Source organism: Trichosurus vulpecula, chromosome 2, assembly GCF_011100635.1.
Source record: "Trichosurus vulpecula isolate mTriVul1 chromosome 2, mTriVul1.pri, whole genome shotgun sequence".
Classification (NCBI taxonomy): Eukaryota; Metazoa; Chordata; class Mammalia; order Diprotodontia; family Phalangeridae; genus Trichosurus; species Trichosurus vulpecula.
Genome location: NC_050574.1, coordinates 455,077,011 through 455,096,351, shown reverse-complemented (window position 1 = coordinate 455,096,351; position 19,341 = coordinate 455,077,011). Strand labels below are relative to the sequence as shown.

General features: G+C 35.3%; 1 protein-coding gene across 5 annotated transcripts in view; it reads left to right on the top strand.

The window, feature by feature from the left end:
- The window catches only part of CNKSR2 (connector enhancer of kinase suppressor of Ras 2), a 334,206-nt gene that overhangs the window by 149,133 nt on the left and 165,732 nt on the right, over positions 1–19,341 (top strand). For all 5 annotated transcript variants that reach the window (XM_036747697.1, XM_036747696.1, XM_036747695.1 and 2 more), the window contains exons 6-8: positions 5,188–5,307; positions 11,303–11,362; positions 14,634–14,702. In XM_036747697.1, the coding sequence (XP_036603592.1) occupies positions 5,188–5,307; positions 11,303–11,362; positions 14,634–14,702 (249 nt within the window). The remainder of the gene's footprint in view (positions 1–5,187; positions 5,308–11,302; positions 11,363–14,633; positions 14,703–19,341) is intronic.

Here is a 19,341-nt window from a genome sequence, read left to right as displayed (position 1 = left end):
TTCACAATGGCAATGCATTATTAACTCATATTCTGCTCACAATTACAAATAATGGGCCTCCAAAAATCTTTTAGGCTAGCCGTGTCTCCTTCCAACTTCAAATTTAATTTGTATCACTCATTAATAGTGAGAAGATAAAGATTTCCCCAGCCCAAAGTGATTTTTTTCATCTAAAATATGTGGGAATTATAGTGCTTATTACTTATACCCCCATGTCCATAAGTTACTATCACTTTTATTTTTTCTCTAAAATTCAATGTTTAATTAATCACTCAAAAATTGATGTCTGACTTAGGTTTTTACTTCAGTCCAGGCCTGAGAAGCCACAGTGATTCCCACCTTTAGAATGAACTAAGTAAACAGAAATAACATAAATTAAAAATTATTTTTAAGAAAAACTCCTATTTTCTGTTAACCAGTAACACTAATTGGGGACAGCTAGGTGGTTGCAGTGGTTAGAGTTCTGAGCCTGGACCCAGGAAGACTTATCTACCTAAGTTCAAATCAGACCTCAGATACTTACTAACTGTGTGACCTTAGGCAAATCACTCTACCCTGTTTGCTTCAGTTTCCTCATTTATAAAATGAGCTGGAGAAAGAAATGGCAAACCATTCCAGTATCTATGCCAAGAAAACCCTAAATGAGGTCACAAAGATTCAGACACTACAGAAGCATCTGCATAGCAAATAACACCAATTTATGCCATTTAATGAATGTGAAATACTTAGGTCAAGCTGATCACAAAGTGATATAAAAATGCTCTGACAATAGTCATCTTCTAATTTGGATCAATTTCTTAGTCACTTTTGGAAACCACAAACTGACAGCAAATGTTATTTGGCCACGGACTCTCTGCCACTCTTCTTTTGAATGCCATCTGTCAGGTTGGAGAACAGGGATTCTCCATTATATTCTTTCTTCAGCTTAGATCTCAGTGCATTGACCTGCTTGAATCAAGGGATTACTTTCACCTAAAGGAGCCTATAGTCCTGAGTTGCCTACATACTTGGCATTGCTGAACCTTTCACCACAGAGCCCTTCCAAAATGCCACCATCTCCCTCTAGTCATTCCTGAGTTGAAATGCCCCATCTCAGCTATAGAGTGGTGCTGAATCAATAAACAAGCATTTAGTAAACACCTACCCAGAGCAAGGCAATATGCTAAATGCTAGAGATACAAGCCTCTGTGCAGGTATCCCTGCTGTAAAGGGGCTTAGGTTCTGTAGAGGGAAACATACACACACACACACACACACACATGTCTATATGTGTATGTATACACACATATACACAAACATAGACACACGTATATGTGTGTATCTAAACAAAATATATAAAAAATAAACATGAAGCAATTTAACCAGAAGCTAGGAAGTGGGAGCCACTAGCAGCCTGAGAGAGAGATCATAAAAGGTGGTACTTGGGCTGAGTTTTGAAAGACCTAGGAATTCCAAGAGACAGAAGTAAGGAGGGAAGGCAGCCCTATCATGAGTGGCATTCCAAATTGTTCTAATTATTCAGAGGCCCTGAAATAATTACCCTCTTTCACCTAAATTATATAATCTCATATAAAATTCACCAAAAAATTAGAAGGTCTTTAAACTGGTGAAGTTCTGCTACAATATCCACATTATTTCTTTGTTTCTTTTCATTGAAAACCATTTAATCAATGAACCAATCGATTTATATTTATTATTCAATATCAGCATTATTATTATTTTTGTCAAGCTCATTTGTAACTTATCTCATGGATCAACCAGGAAATATATACACCAAAAATGCGATATAAATGGAAGCCATCATGACTGATCGCATGTTTCAGTAGCTTAGCATATGCCATAGCAACTTTTCTGTATGTGGAATTTAGTAGTGTCTGGCTGCTCCATCTCAGACCTCATCTCTAGAGTTGGATTTATTGAAACATCAAAAGAACCTTTTTTATAAAGTGGCTCGATCACAATTACTAATACAACCACAGCAATAACAAACAGCTAAGATTTATATAGCACTTATTATGTGCCAAGCACTGTGCTAAGAACTTTACTGTCATTGTCTCATGTGATCCTTACAACACATATACGCATGCAGAAGATTGTGGAATGTGTATGTGCATATGTGTTGCTCGTGCATAAATGTAAGTATACATTACATAGCTATATTTCATATTGAGATGCAAACATAACTATTTTTCTAATTATAAACAATGTAGTCCCTACCCCAATCCAATAGGGAAAGTGCTACATGTATATATAAGTAAGCCTGATACTAACTACAATGTAATAAAGCTAAAGGAGAGATCCACGGAATTTGATCTATCAAAAAGTCTGGAGTACACTTTTTTTAGTACATTTAACATTCCCTTCTTTAGCTATTATTATTTATCTACATAAACATGGTTACATGTAAAAATCTACATGCTCATTTCCCAAAGCACATGCATTCACATGCATATCTGGTTTATTTTCTATCATTTCATTGACCAATTATAAAATATCCTGTCAGCAGAATAAATAACACTGACATAAACAGTGTAAATACTATAGTATTTTTGTTATAGCCTTAACTCATTTCTTTTAATCTTTTTCTCAGCAGTCAGGAGGTAGTCAAATATTATTTTTGTGGGTTTTTTTACTTGAACTAGGAGTCTGCCAGTATCATTGTGGAATCACGAGTCATGATCATTTTTACACTGTTCTGCCTGCCCACAATGCCCTGTTTATTATTTCCAATCTTGAAAGCAGAAAGGCCTCTCTTACCTGTAGAGTTAGTGTTCCTGGCTTCAGGGTTTTGTTTTCTAAATGCTTCACCTTTCATAATTTTTTCATGTTTTTATCCATGGTCTCTTGGTTTTGTCACCCCTTTCTTTCCTAGTTTTCATACTTCAGGTTGTAGGCAGCCACTGTCTCCTCCAGAAAGGAAATTCATCTGCACATACACTTTCATCTTTTATTCTGAGTCCTGATGATTATGTTATGGGACTCCTTAACAGAGTAAAAATGTATTTGTGGAGCCCTTTGAGCTGGAGACCATTCTATACTACCGAGAACCTTATTGGAATCTGGGCTAACTTCAACATACTCACCAAAAAAGCTCTATAGAAATATAATTTGCTTATTATCTGACACACATATAAATTTCTCTTGGTTGTCTTAAAATGAGACAGGATTATTTTAGGCACTAAAATGAATTTATTGTGATACTGTATTGGCCAAATTCTCTTAATCAGGCCAATCAGATGTGGGTAAGACACAAACTTTGGTGGGGGTAGATATGGAAGTCATAGAAATTGAGTTGGTTTATGACCTGGAAGTTGCCAGTGGTGCGTGTTGGAATGGAAAGGAAGCTTTTGAGTTGAAGACTGAATTTATTAAGTCCAGAGGGGAGTGAACTGGAGGTTAGCAACAAAAATTTGGATGGAATGATGTAATTAAATGGTATGAACTTCAAAGTGGTAGAAATAGCAGAGAGAGAATTTTAAAATATTGGTGGTTAAAGGGAACATGATGATTCCTCCTGCTGATCTTGTGTGTTGGGAGGTGTGGGAAAAAGGAGTAGCCAGTCCTGAAGAGTGTGGCGAGGATATGTTGCTTCCTTTATTTGACTTAGTTGCCTGGAAGCAATTAGATAACAAGGTGGATAGAGTGTTGGCCCCTGAGTCAGAAAAACCTGCAATCAAATCGCACTGCAGACACTTACTAGATTGGTGATCTTGCGTAAGTCACTTAACCTCTTTTGCCTCAGTTTCCTCAACTGTAAAATGGGAATAATAGCCTCTACCTTTCATGATTGTTGTGAATGTCAAATGAGAGAGTTGTAGGAGTGCTTTGCATAGCGCTGACACATGATAGGTCCTATATATTCTCTTCCCAATTTCAGCCAAGGCTTAAATCTATTTACAATATTTTGTTATTGTTCTGGAAGTTTTATTGAAAAAATAGAGGGTATACAGAAAGCTATTTCACATCATGATAAGTGGCATATGATTCGACAAAACTCTAATTTTTAACTAGTCTTTTTCGAGGGAGGAGTGTTAATTGACCTACACAGCATTTTGAACAATTGTTTGTAAGATGAATTGCACTGAATCCCAACATTCATGAGCATCCATCACAGTTAAATCCTACTATTAAGACACTGTAGTCCATCCTACTCACGAATCTAAATATATGGTTACAAAGTCTCTATAAAATGTGTGAATGTTACCGTATCTTTCTTTGATATTTTGATATGTCCTAGTTTGGCTAAAAGCAAAATGTTACTGCAGCATTCATCTTTAGAACATACAAACACATACAGCCCCCAAAGTGATTAAAGTCTGTGGAAGAGTAACTATAGATTAAAGACTAATTCTAACCAACTTGGCAACATTCCATGGGTATTTACATGGAGATATTTCAGAAGCTCCTGTTCATGTAATTTTTAAATTAACTGTCAGAAATTGGTTCTCTTATTTTGAATTGGATGTATTTTCCAAATCGATGATTTCCCCTCTGACTTTAAGAAATCTATCTTGGGCAATTTAGAGTATATAGTATGACTGAGAAAATATTAAAATGTGTGATTCAACCTTTGTAGGGGAAAAAATGTGGTAGGAATGATAGAAATTTGGGAACCATCACATGATACTGGCCCAGAAGGTATTAAATACTCACAACCTATATTACATAGTGTTGCATATTTTAAGCAAATATACCATCATCATCCTCATTGTTATCCATTTTATTCTTGGATGAAAATTTCCTGATCATTGTACTGGTCAAAGAAAACAAGATAAGATTAATGAACTTTAGTAGTTATATTGGCATTGGGTTTTGAGATCAATAAATTTATTTTGTAGGTGTTATAAAAAAATACTATTTGGCAGGAAGTGCTTAGAATGCAACATTTTGACTGCTTAGAGAACAGAATAACTAGCTAAGCAGCTCAGTTTATCTCATGAAACTGTCATGACCTCTTTTATGTTGCTTTATGCTCTACATCGATAAAATGTGCAGTCCATTCTCCCTGTATAACTTCATACAGAAACAATAGGACTTCAAAGGTAATGAAGGATGGATGGATGTCACTTGCTATCATTTTTTGGTGCTCTTGTTTTCTTGAAAAATAATTCAACCAGGTAGGCAGTTATTTGATATACTTTATCATTTATTTGGAATGCTTATCCTAATCTTTCTTTTTTCTTTCAGTGTAAAACTCTTTCTGGAGTCTGTGACCACATTATCTCCCTTTCGTCTGATCCCCTGGTTTCACAGTCTGCTCACCTGGAAGTGATCCAGCTAGCAAACATCAAGCCAAGTGAAGGGCTGGTAAGAAGTACGCAGTTTATTAAAACCATCCTCCATGAGCAGTGAGTTAATACTTTTGGCAAACAGCCTAAAGTATGGACTACTGTCAGTTATGAGAATTGGAACAAGAGTAGCGGAGCTAAGATATCAGGGGTTTGATGTGACGTTCTCCGTAGATGGAAGGGAGAAAGAATCACTTAGTGATTTTTGGATTTCCCCAGCTTGCCCATCAGTCAGGCCAGGCACTGTGCTGAGTGCTGGGGAAATGTTTTGGGGGAAAGAGTTTGGAAAAAGATTGTTTCTTTCACACTGTTCTAACACCAAAAGGACCCCTGAATTATGGCAAATGGGAGTTTATAAATAAGTACCATAATAGGATTAATCCACACGAATGTGTTTTTGTTCTCTTTTTAACCAGTCTAGTCTACTGTATGAAGGCAAACTAAATTAAACCGGCATTCTTTAATATTCAAATTACTTGATAGTGTTTCTGGGCAGGTAGTCAAGTGGCGATTTCCAAGGCAAATAATAGTCAGCCAGCTACCTCAACAATTACTGGAAAAAGAATATCTAATATAGGACAGACAACAAGAGGATGACCAGCCTCTGCCTGAAGACTTTGAATAAGAGAGAAAACCACTACCTCCCAAGGGAGCCCATTCCACTTTTAAATAAATAGCTCTCCTTACATCAAACAGAAATTTGCTTCTTTACAACCTTTGTCTATTGCCCCTGGTTCTTCTCTCTAATACCAAAAAGACCAAATTAACATCTTTCATCACGTATTGAAGACATCTATCATTGTCCCTCCTGAATCGTCTCTTCTCCAAACTAAACATCTCCAATTCCTTAGCGTGGACTGAAGGTTCTTGTTCATCCCAGATGCTCTCCTCCAAACATACTCCAGTTTATTGATTTTCTTCCAAAACATACTTGAAGCTCCTTCGTCCTTAGGATAAATGCTAGAAGATTAGAGGTAATGGTCAGTGGAGTATGGTTAGGTATTATCAACCATACCTTTGTTTGGTTACAAGTCTGGATCACAGTAAAGAAAAACTTGCAATAGGAGGGAATTTTAAGGTCTTTAAGACGACATATGTGCCATTGAGACTTCATTATGTCTAGGTAAATCACAGGTTGTTATCCTAGACACCAAGACTTATCTTTTAAAATATTTAGATAACACAATTGGCTTCCTTTGTAATACTGTGTATTTTATTTTATGCAATTAAACACATTATTTTAGATGGAATCTATAGGCTTCAGCAGATTGCCAAAGGGGTCCATGACACATAAAAGGTTAAGATCCTGGGATTAGGCTAGCAGTATGACTTAATCATTTGATTGACGTGTATTTGCTTTGGCTATTTCTGAATACCCGAAATTTGTATAAAGAAGTAACAGAAGCAGAAATTAAGTTCACCATGCTAGACAGGAAGAAAAAGGTAAACTTTTAAGATAGTGAAAGAAGAGAAATGAGGGTTTGATCTCCAATGCAAGGATGAGAAGAGTGATCAGATTGATATCAGTCCTAGAAAGAGGGCTATTTAAGGGGATTTCCTGATGCGGCAAGCAATACTATTGGCCACCTTCTCTAAAGTGGGTAAGCACGTCTCCAGATATGTTGTAGTAGTGGACTCTCCACTCATGACTGATTGTCATGCTTGAAAGTCACAATACTAGCATGTACTAGCAGAGGGAGAATAGGAGAGAGAGGAGGAAAGAGAGAGAAAGAGAGAGAAAAAGAGAGAGAGAGAGAGAAGGAAGGAAGGAAGGGAGGAGGGAGGGAGAGAGGGAGGGAGAAAAAAGAAAGAGAGGGGAGGAAAAGAAGGAAGGAATTCAGTTAAGTCAGTTTTGTTTGTTAGTAGATGTAATGGTTTGATAAGGAGGTGGAGAATTGAATTATCCAATTAAAACAAGGTATTTTGATTCTCTGGGTATGAATTGATTTGTACTATTTTTGTGTCCCATTGCACTGGAAACTGTCTAGGATCAAACTCTTTATTTAGCTAGAGTTTTGGAATATATTTATTTTGCTCCTGAAATATGATATTCAACTTCAAGGTCGGTTTCATACATTATTATTAAAAAGCATCCTCTGGCGACAAGTAATTTTGCTTTCTAATATTATCAGAATGCTCCTTTCTTCATTACAGTTATTGGTTTTTGAAGGTATGGTATCATAAAATAATTATATTTAATTTAAAAATGACAGTTAATTGATCAACCTGACCCTGATGTCTTAATAAGGTGAGGCCATATCTTGACTAGATCTTAAAGATATGTAAACTAGATTTGAACAAGTCTTGGAAACATCCCTAGTTCTGATGGAAAGTCTGTTTAGATTGGTTGAGGGACTTGTTCGTGCCCTGATGAGCTTGTATGAAAGCAGAAAGTTAATTTGGAGAGGAAAGGAAGCACTGGAGAATACAAAAGCAAGGACTGAGCTGGAAAAAACCAGCAACATAGTGGCTATAGGCAATGAGAGAAAGAAAAAGCAAGATTAACTGTTGCAAAGAATGGAGATATTGTGGAGAGTCCACAATCCTACCGGCACTTGCAGCTGAAGACTCAGGCTAAAGCTGCTAGTTATACTCATTTCTTCAAGGACTAAGAGTTTTTAAAAAAGTCTTCTCTCTCTCTCAACTTCCCCTCTTGGTGTCTATTCATTAGTAGACACTGTAACATATTCTGCTAACTTCTTTACCTAAATGTTTCTAGTAACCTGGATTTTTTCTCACGTGCAAAGATGTCACAAGTTACCTAGGGAGAAATAGAAAATTAAATTAAGGCAGAGAACTGAACTTCTGCCTAAATGTTGGAAATTTCCCCCTGCTGTGGCCTCTGCACAATTGTGATTGTACTCCTAACTTTTCAATTCTTTTCAGTTGTAAATGTGAACTCCCTAGACTAGCAGAGCAGGGAACTATGGGGACCTTAGAAGCCATTATATCATCCCAAAGCTTAAAACAGCATGGGGTAACGTGGGGTAAAAGTAACATGGGGTGTGGCTGGTTACATCTCCAGAAAGAAAGGTGGGAGGAAGAAAAAGACAAGCTACTTTCCCTGGTGCAGGCTCGCTGTCCTACTATGGTTGGGAAGGAGAAGAGGGAAGGGAATAAGCACTTATATAGCACCTACAATGTTCCAGCTGTGTCGAACCCTTTTTATAAATATCATCTCATCTGATCCTCACAACAATTCTGTGAGGTAGGTACTATTTTTATCCCCATTTAATGGTTGAAGAAACTGAGGCAAAGAAAAAAATGTGTCTTGCCCAGGGTCACCCAGCTAGTAAGTGTCTGGGGCCAGATTTGAACCCAGGTTTTCCTGATTCCAAGCCCTGAGCTCTATTTATTGAAGCACTAGATGCCTATAGGAAGACCATAATACTCCTCTATTTTCAATCTGAGGCAAATAGATGGTACAGTGGATAGAGTGCTAGACTTGGAGTCAGGAAGACCTTAGAGCTCAAATTCCATCTTAAAGAGTGACTGAACTATGTGACCCCACAGACAAGTCACTGGCAACCTCACCTTCCTTACCTATGAAATGGGAATAACCATAGACCTACCTCACAGGGCTGTTGGAAGGATCCAGTGAGATGACATGTGGAAAGTGCTTTGCAAACCTTAAAGTACCATAGAAATACTAGTTAACACTATTTTCTTATTGATGTGAATGTTTCCTTCACTGACACACATCACAATCCTTCTATAGCTTCAAATCTTCCAAGATTTGCTGTCATTGAAAATTTCATCCCCCTGTAGCCAAGCTTGTGTTCCACCCTCTATGCTATCCAGGCTGGTTTTCAAACAGACCCACAATCTACGTAGAAAGTTATTTCATGGTTAGACTACTTAGAGCTTTCACTCTGCCTTTGAGAACCCAAGCTTGCCTCCGGGCCAAGATGAGACTAATTGCTCAATCTTAATCTGCAGCATATTAGGCAATTCAGCACAAAGGACAGAGCTGGCCTCCAACTCAGGAGGACCTGGGTTCATGTCCCTCTTCTGCACTTGTCTCCATGGTCCTGGGCAAGTCACTTAATCTCTCAGTGGCTTTGGATGGGTCTAAGTTGATAGAGAAGGTGATAACCTGATCTCTATGCTGATAGAGATAAGTTCTCACCTGGAACTCCTACACTGATGAAATCACAGGTCAAGTGGGGGAATGGCAGGGAAGCCATCCATAGTTATAGACGTTAGGAAATCTGCATTTGTTTTTATTTGCTTTTCAGAATTGCTAAATACATAGCTTTTCTGAAAAATTGTCACCAGACCATTCCCTTTATGCCAGTTTGTAAGTGTTCTTGAAGATTATCATTTCTAAGTGATTGAAAGCATAATCAGTTTATTCAGGTAGAAATCTTAAAACATATTTCTTCAAGAAGAAATTAATTTTAAGTAACAGGATATTCACTGAGAGGGGGAAAAACTATTCTTTCTTTTTCTAATAAACCTTTAATAACCCTGATAATTAAAATAATTTAAAATGAGAATGCTTAATTAAAATGTGAAAAGAAGCAAATCATGGGTTCCTTCTTTCCACATTTTAAATGTTAATAACTTCAATACATCTTTAAAAGATTCATTATCAGCTATACTTTTTAATTTTACCTTTTCCTAACAAGTTCCTCGCAAATTTAATTTTCTGTAAAATTCTTTGGACTCTTTCTTTCCAATGTTGCTAGTGCTATTTTTCATTTCTAGCTGAATCTTATTCAAATGCCCTCAACCATCTTATTTGAGTGGAATTTTACCTTCTATCTTATCCTACATAAAGTTATACATTAAGACATACTGGTCTGGATAGTCCCTGCTTTTGTTTGTTCAGTCATTTTTCGGTTGTGTCTTACTCTTCATGACCCCATTTTGGATTTCTAGGCAAAGATACTGGAGTGATTTGTCATTTCCTCTTCCAGTTCATTTTACAGGTGGGAAAACTAAGGCAAACAGCTTTAAGTGACTTGCCAAGGGTCACACAACCATTAAGCATCTGAGGACAGATGTGAACTCAGAAAGTTGAGTCTTTCTGACTCCAGACCTGGAGCTCTATGCTCTCTGCCACTTAGCTGCCTCTTCTCTGTGGCTTAGTGTATGCTCTTCAAAAGTTGCTAAAACTGAGGAAAACCACCATCTTATAGAATATCTCTAATGACTCACTCTACCTACTGGCCCTCAAATAACAGATCTAAATTCTTTTTAGAAGTCAGTACACAGAAGCTGTACTTGAAATCTTGAGATCTTTTCAAGAGCTTCATGAGTTTGAATTCCATTGGCAATAGTCTTTGAGAACCTAGGGTCCCCTCAGTGCTATGATCATGCATTGAAATAGCACTTTTTTGGAGGTTTATCAGAAATTTATGAATGAGATTTGTTGCATGAAGTGCCAAAAAAGAAAAAAATGGAAAATTGATATAAATGATGTCAAGGGGTCCCTGAAGTACTCATTTGCCTCTTCCTAGTTACTATTCAGTTGTTACTAGGAAGCAGCTACTGTGTTCCTATAAGATTCTATACTTGCCTTCCAAGTACAATGAACTAGCTGATAAGGGACTAGATTTTAGGATCTCCCATCGTCATGTTTATTTTTCCAAAGAATATAAGTGGCTTTGTAAATAAGACAGACATTTGTCTCCTCTTATGAGATACTTAGCTTTCTTCCTGCAGAAATATCATAATTACCCTGCTGGTTTTAAAAAGACACACAGGAAACCCATGTGGTGATAACCTTTCAATTCTACCATGAAAAGAAGTCATTTATAACAAATGAAATTCAAGTCAAGTAGTTACCTCTTCCAGTTGGAGCCTTCTCTTCTTCATTCTAGTGAATTCTAGAAACCCACATATGCAGATATAGGGTTCCCTCATCATTTGAATGACAGTAGTGTGGACTCAAGAAGGCATGTGACAAGCTTTATTCCATTACTGAATTTTTTATATCTGAAATTACATTTTGCATGGAAGTTTTCCAAATACTACAAAAATGGTTTCTGATGGCGTCTTTTTCCTAGGGCATGTACATTAAATCAACATATGATGGCCTCCATGTAATTACTGGAACTACTGAAAATGTAAGTATTAAAGAATTTGTCCAAGCCCAGAAGAATTTCTTACCTCTTTTGTTCTTAAATAAATTACTGTGAATTGGGGTCAGCTTTTAAACAATAGGATAGATTAAGAGGCCCAAAAAGTGGTTTAGTAAATTGGTGTTGGTCTCAAGTGCTTTTCAGCTATTTCTCATTCTAGTTTGAACCTGTTATTTACTTAAATTAAAGCAAATACATTTCTTCCATAGTGTGACTTATCTCAGATGTGTATTATAGATTAGTGTGACTTAGAAAATAAGAACTATCTTATTTTTAATTCTATAAAATATCAATATTGTGATAAAACAATTTATGCAAAAAAGAATATCAAGTAACTCAAACATCTGAATATAAACTCAAGAAAATATTATACAACACATAGTAGAAATGAATCCATAACTAGAAGACAAATGGAAATTTCAGAAGATAGACAATTAAAACATCTTTATCTATTGTCTTCTATATCACTTGAAGAAATAGAATATTGATGGGGTGATATAACCACTGTAGTACACATTTATTTTTCATCTTTCCACTTTACTCACTTTTTAAGGAAGAACTGTCTTTTAAAGTTAAGTTTTTATTTTTCTCTTAAGACTTAGTTAAATCACAGTAAATGTTTATGCAACCAGCTTGAGATATGCATAATAAAATCTCTAGTTAGTACCTTTCCTCAACATTTTCCCTGAATTTGTTTTCTTGAGTAGATAGTCTTATTAAAATTCTATTTATTGTATTATTTTTTTGTTTTCTATATTTTTCATGTAATTGTTCAAATATTTCCATTTCTTATCATTCATACAGTGTGTAATAAGGTTTTATAGCAATTCAGTTAATGTCTTCTATGTTTTAAAATTGTGTCAATGATTGATAGGTCTCATGAGAGGAAAACTAAATATTTTTTGAAAGAATCTGCATGATATATTACCTTTCTAGTTAAACATAAACACTTTTCAATTTCGGAAAGATATTTCAGTTTCTACTCCTTTCTATGCAGGCTCTACAATATCTCTTCTGTTATTTTTTGTGATATTACACAGAAATGAATTTACCTTAATAATGATGTGTTCCCTCTACCACCACCACCCAACTTCTGGGGCCAGAGCTGGATTTTGATTTTACAGCTAAAGCCTTTGGTGTAAGCAGCTGAGATCATCTTCTAGGTGAAACTGCTTTAGAATGAGTAGTATGAGTATTTCAGTATCTAAATTCTTTGGATAGCTCTTATAACCAAGGTAAAGAGCTTATGGGGAATTTCAAGATATTTAGTCTTAATATTTGATGAATTAATATTATTTTCTTTGGAAATGCTTCCCATACCATTGAAACAATAGATAACTCTAGACTTCTAGGGGATATCTCACACTATAATATCTTTTCATAAATATTAACTTTTAAAATTACAGTGCTAATGCTACTTATATTTTTATTTTTTACTTCATAAAGACTTATTAAGCTAATTCAAGGATTCCTAACCATTTTGTGTCATTGACCCCTTTGGCAGTTTGGTGAAGACTATAGATCCCTTCTCAGAATGAAGTTTTAAAAAAATTGAAGGAAATGAAAATTTTCAATTAGAGATTAATGAAAATTTCAATGTATTTTTTTCCATCCAAGTTCATGGATTGCTCTCCACTGAAATCTATCCATGGGAAAAAGGGCTCTGCACCCCAGGTTAAGAACCTCTGTTCTAAAACCTTGTTGTTTAAAGCCAGAGGTTCTTAACCTTTTTGTGTGTTGTGGACACTTTTGACAGTCTGGTGAAGCCTAGAAACCTCTTCTCAGAGTAATGTTTTAAATGAAAAAAAAAATATATAGGATTACAAAGGAAGCAATTATATTGAAATCATTTTTAAAACATTTTAGTGAGCCCAGCTTAAGAATGACTAGCTTATCTAAATAAAAAAGTCTGAGTACTGTGCCTTGAAGGCTGATAATTTAAGCCCATAAGTTCATCTCATTCTGTGAAACCTATACAATTGTGAAGTTCATGTGCTAAATTCTGTATTTATTTTCCAGAGCAGGGTTCCATGAAACACCTCTAACTAAATTTTAACATTTCCTTCCATCATGAATGAAGGCAACAAACATTATTCTGAGAAGAGGTCCTGAAATTTCACCAGACTAAGAAAGAGGTCCACGACAGGAAATAGGATAAGAACCCCTGCTCTGGAGAATTATTGGTGCTATTAGCTCTCTCGTACTTACTCCATCTAAGAATAGAGAGAAAAGTTAAGAGATTACTGAATCCAGTAGAAATTTTATTTTAATTCATTTGTTTTGGTTTTGTTTGCTAGTATATTAAAAACATTAAAAGTAGAAGGAAAAATATGACTTTAATTAAACATTGAGAGAGAAAATGTTATATACTACAAAGTACAGCTTTGAGCTCATCTCAAAGGTAGGGACCCAGGCCTGCCACTTCATCTTTTAATTTATTTCCTCTAGGTTTTTCAGTCCTGGTATTATTAATGATGCAATAAGTTAGCAATTTATTTATCTGATCTCCAAAGCCTGGGTACTGCTCATGCATGTATGCACTTTTGAAAATATTGATTTGCTGAAGTTCACTTGAATTACTTATGCTAAATAACAAGGATCAAAGTACATAAAACACAATGTTTTGAAATATATTTATGTTGCAGTGGAGACTTGGAAGGTTGAATGTGTAAGGTTTGTAAACATCAATATCGATTACCATTTTTCCACTAGAAAAAAAACACTGAGAAACTTAGTTATCTTTGATAACAAATATTTATGCCTAGTTTAGTATTTTTGCTTCCTGTCCATAATATAAAGTGAATATTTTGATTAGACAGAGTGGAAAAAGTCAATAAAATCATTTTTTAAAAAGATTGGTATAGATATATAAAGAAATATATACTATATATATTATATATATATATATAGTCTAATGAAAAGGAGATTTATTTTCATTCTTTTAGCAAGAAAGGAAGGATGATATAGTAAAGAAATCTGGCTGTGGGGTTAGGAAGTCTTGGTTTCAAGTCCTCTCTAACACATACTGTCCATGTGACCCTAGGCAAGTTACTTGACAACCCATTGCCCCAGGCAACTTTCTAAGACTATATGTTGCAGAAGAGGTGATCATCCAGAGTGGTAGAAAGAGGTGCTTCAGGGAAATCACAGGTGTTCTCCAACCTCCTCAAAAAAGCTTTATTTCTTAAATTTGGGGAGAAAGGAAACAAAGAATAACAGTTATGTTATCGTTTCTTTTTTTTTATTTTTAATTCAGTCACCTGCAGATCGATGCAAGAAAATCCATGCTGGCGATGAAGTGATTCAAGTCAATCACCAAACTGTGGTATGTATGATTACATTAAGTGTCAGTGGGGGAAAATCATTGTAATATTTGCTGAAACATGAAAATAACAAGAGTACGATGGGCTATCAGCTCATAAGCAAAAAAATCAAGTAACTTCTATCAGTGGTGGCTAGCTACTTTGTTCTTCACAATTGTTTGGTGATGTATGGATGGATGGATGCAAAAACAAAAAATTCTAGTGTCTACAGTCAGACTTGCCAACTCACTGGTAAGAACTGGAACATACAGTTTTTAATTGCAATGAAATGGGAGAACAGCAACTGCAAAAGAAATTTTTAAAAGGATGCTCTTTCCTACTATGGCTTTTTATCCTAACCTTTTAGAAGCTAAATGATGACATAGAAAATGTAGGTTTGGTTCATAATAGCTTTAATCCTATGAATACCTGCTTTAGCATTAACTCATTAATTGTGGTTTTTAATGGGCTTCCAAATGTTATTTATATTTAGCGTGCTAGTGCTATTCACAAAAGATTCTTTCTTCAGAGTGTTTTAATACTTAATTTTCTTCAATTTTTAGAAAATAAAAAAAATTGTGATTCATGATCATGATAGATCCTTTTCATTTGGAATATCCACAGTCAGTTCAATTTTTCAGAAAAAAAATTAAATGCATCTTAAAATGAGCCACAGCAAGAAGTCAATAACAAGAAGCAAAAATTAAAATAAAAACCCTAGAGTATCAGTTCAGTAATCCTCTCTTGTAAAAAGTATATTTCTGCATTCCTTGCAAGGATTCCATTTATCAAACCAATCAGCTTTTTAAAGATTATCATAATATTCTGTCATATCTTTTGACATTGAGTGTACTATTGGTATCAGAAATTTGCTAGAAGAGAAACTCATTTGGAGGACTAGGAAACTTTTAATCACCACATTGTAAGGAAGGGCTGAGGCATAGTTAATATTTCTCAGTAGTTCATATCTCCTGGGTGAACCAACCCATTTAGCTTTCACTTGAGAAACTGAGAGTCTATGTGATGTTGCAAAGGCACCTAGACACTAATAATTAAAGTCGTGGTATTTTCTTTGATGTGCTCATTATCTAAGTACAGTAAAAGTTAATAAAAGCTTAAAAAGTGAAGTCTGTGGGTGTGAGGAGGGGACCGAATAGCACAGAAGATTGCTGACAGACAAAGCCTTTCACATGGAAATTGCAAATCTTTCAGTGGCTGGAAAACTGTCTCTCTTGCTAATATAGAAAGTGCCTACACAGACTGGAGCTTCATATCTTCTGCATTGTGGATGTGAATACAAGGAGCAGTGGGGTAGAAAACAGCCTTCCCAGTAGAGTGTCAAGAGCTAGTCCTCAGAGAGACAGCCAAGTACTTTGAGAATTATTCTGCAATCAAACCAGGTAGCAGCTTCTGGGATCTTCTTTAGAATGTGGTCAGAATGAGAAAAAGAAGTCCCTTCATGAGTGATTTTCTGCCTTAGTCATTAACTTCAGCTCCTTAATATGCCCATGGTCTCTCTTTTTTTAACATATTTTTAACAAATATAAACTCTGTTTGAGTGTGAGTCTAGTGAATGGAATCCAGGAGAATTGAAATTAATAAGGAACAATGCTTGCATTGCCTTTGAAGGTTATATTGGTTATTGTGGTTAATGGTCAGTGAAAGTAGAAGTGTATTGTGTCTTTATCAGATACATGTGTGTCTCAGGAACAGCTTGAGGGAATTAGGAAAATCAATGTAGATTGGCCATTTGGAAATAATTCAGTGAAGATTAGATTTTTTGATGCACCTGAAATTTTTTACAATGTGTTTGTGAATGTTTGTATATCACAAGTAGCAGAAAGAAAAATCTAGAAAAGATATTTTCTGGAGCTCAGGAGACTTGGGTTCCAGTCCTGGATCTATTCGTTCAATAACAACTAAATCATTAAGTAAGGGATTAAACCTCTGTGGGCCTCAGGTTGCTCATTTGACACCCTACCTCTGGTTGGGGGAATAAAGTCAAAAAAGGACAAATTTAAGAAGGCAGGCAAAAACAAAGAGTCTTTAGAAAAAAAGGAGAGGAGAAAAAAATTAAATGGAATCTGGGAAATGAACTTACCTGGAGAGATTATTCATCAAAGGGTAATAGCTTTGAAGCCAGGAAGGACATTACATGTCATTTGGTCAAACCTCCAACCCCTTCATTTGCCAGATGAAGGTACTCAGACCCAGAGAAATTAAGCATCTTGCTCAAGGTGACACAGATAATAATAGAAGACCTTGGATTTGAACTCAAATCCTATGACTCCAATTCTAACCTTCTTTCTATTGCACCACATAGTCTTTGACATGTGACTGATGAATGATGTTGCCATTTGATTACTGATTTTAGCAGCAAAATTTCTCCCAAAAGTTCTTCAACAGCTATTACCCACCAACCCTAATCCTACCCCCAATGGGGACAGAGACAGATGTGGTCTATTATGCTTAGGAAATTGCTTGGGAAAGCCAAAACTTAGCTCTGTATAATAAAGGAAAAATACGTTATTATGAAAATATATGAAATTTCTTGGATATAGACATGCTAGCTAAAGTACTACATTTCTTAATGTTAATTAATGTGTCTAAGTTAAGAAATTTGATAATGTTTATTTTCCAATATATATATATATATATATAGCCAACTCTCACATTCCTAGCTTTTGTTATTCAAATACCCCTGAAGATCACTTTGCTATCTTACTTCTAGAATGTAAGCTCCATGAGAGCAGGGGCTATGTATTTAAATTTTCTATCTCTCCCTACAAAATGTTCTCTCAGTAGGTACTTAATAATGTAAGGAATTGAATTGTTGAATGACTGCCTATATTTTGGTTTTTATAAAGTTTTTAGATGCCTCCTACATTGTGCAAGAACAAAAGGAAAGTGAAATTTTAAATATTGATTTTGATCCTGTGTTGTGGTTCTGATGAAAGAAATGACTGAGACTCTTAGTTAAAATGAAGTTGTTAAATTATGTTTTGCACTTTTCTATTCCTTTGTCCATTTCTAATGGATAGTAGAGTTGTCTTTATGTTTGGATAAAATATTTATATTAAATTAAAATCTATTAAAAATTGAAATGCACATTTAATGCTACTTCTTTATATCTATTAATACATTGAGTATAATATTGAAATCTTGTCTTTGTTATTATGCCCTAGCTTTAAAAGAACAATGTTAATCTTTCAGTAAAACAAGCCTTTATGCATGCTAAATCACTGTGTAAAATGTGGGTTTTTAATTCTTTTAAAACATACTATGAAGGGATATGACATAATGTTTCAACCCGAAGTCTGAGAAAGTTGTATGAACCAGAGAACGATTTAAAATCAGTTTTTGGAGTTGCTAGAAGAGTAACTTTGAATTGTCTGGCAGAATTGTTTGCTTCTAGTTTTGGTTTCTTTTTTAAACTTAAACCTTCTTCTTTGAAATGAAACCATAAAATTTAAATCTTTTTTATGCTTCTTTTCAAAGTTAAATTTGACTTTTGAGTTTTCAGAGCAGCAGTTTCACACACATAGAAAGCTGTTACTGCCCCAGGTAAGAGGAAGAAAAAAAGTATGTGTAAACAGCCAGTCCAAGGAGATCAGAACCCCACTTTATATCTCTGGCAAGAAGACAGTTCCTCATGCACTACTGGCATTCCTAAAACTCTGCCCACTCAGTCTCATACTGTAGGAAACTATCATTACACCATAGTTAAGAGCAGCTGCCCTAAGTGCATTTGCAGAGGTTATTTAGTTGATTAGAATATTTATAGATAATAAAATTCTTTGGGAGAATATTCTATAAGCAAGAATCTATACATTTCCAAGTTGTCAATGACATTCATGTTCTGTTTGTTTGTTTTTTATCAGGAATTCTGTCCACATACTTTCTTAACTAAATCAAAAGTTATGAAAATTGTGTTTTTACACTATTGAGTCCTAATAGCACTCAATGTATACACGCATGTGTACATGTCTATGTGTATATGCATATGTTCATACATATGTACATATATATATACATATATATGTGTGTGTATATACACACACACACACACACACACACACACACACACACACACACACACACATAGGAAGCCATCTAGCATCCAGGTAACTACTTTACTGGAAGGACTGATGCTTCATCTAAGAATTAACAATGCTTGGCTCCCAATGAATTGAGAGTAGATAGTCAAGGACTTTCAAAAAGATGCCAACAGCATTTGGACTACAGTATGCCATTAGTTAAATGAGAAGAAATTTCAGTTTCTTCTCTTTGATTCTCCTTTGTCCAGCTCCTTGAAAGATTAGCCCCAGGAGTGAGGAGGATAAAGATGAAGACAACAGGGGGCCAAGCAGAGACTAATGTGGGAAGGTAGGGTCAGAGCAGTTTCCTCTTGGAAAACTCATTTCTACTTCACTAACTGAAAATTGCTTTCAAATTCCTTTAGATTATTAATACATATCTGATAGTGGTTTTGAAATCATGGACATGCTTCTTTTAATAATGGTTTACATTTAACATAGTATCTTCGAAGGTATTATGTGAAAAGAGGTAATTTTTTGGGACAAGAAGCTGGTATATGTTTTAACACAACTACACTTGCTCAAAGATCCTATTTATTCCTTTTTATCTCATCATCTATGGTAC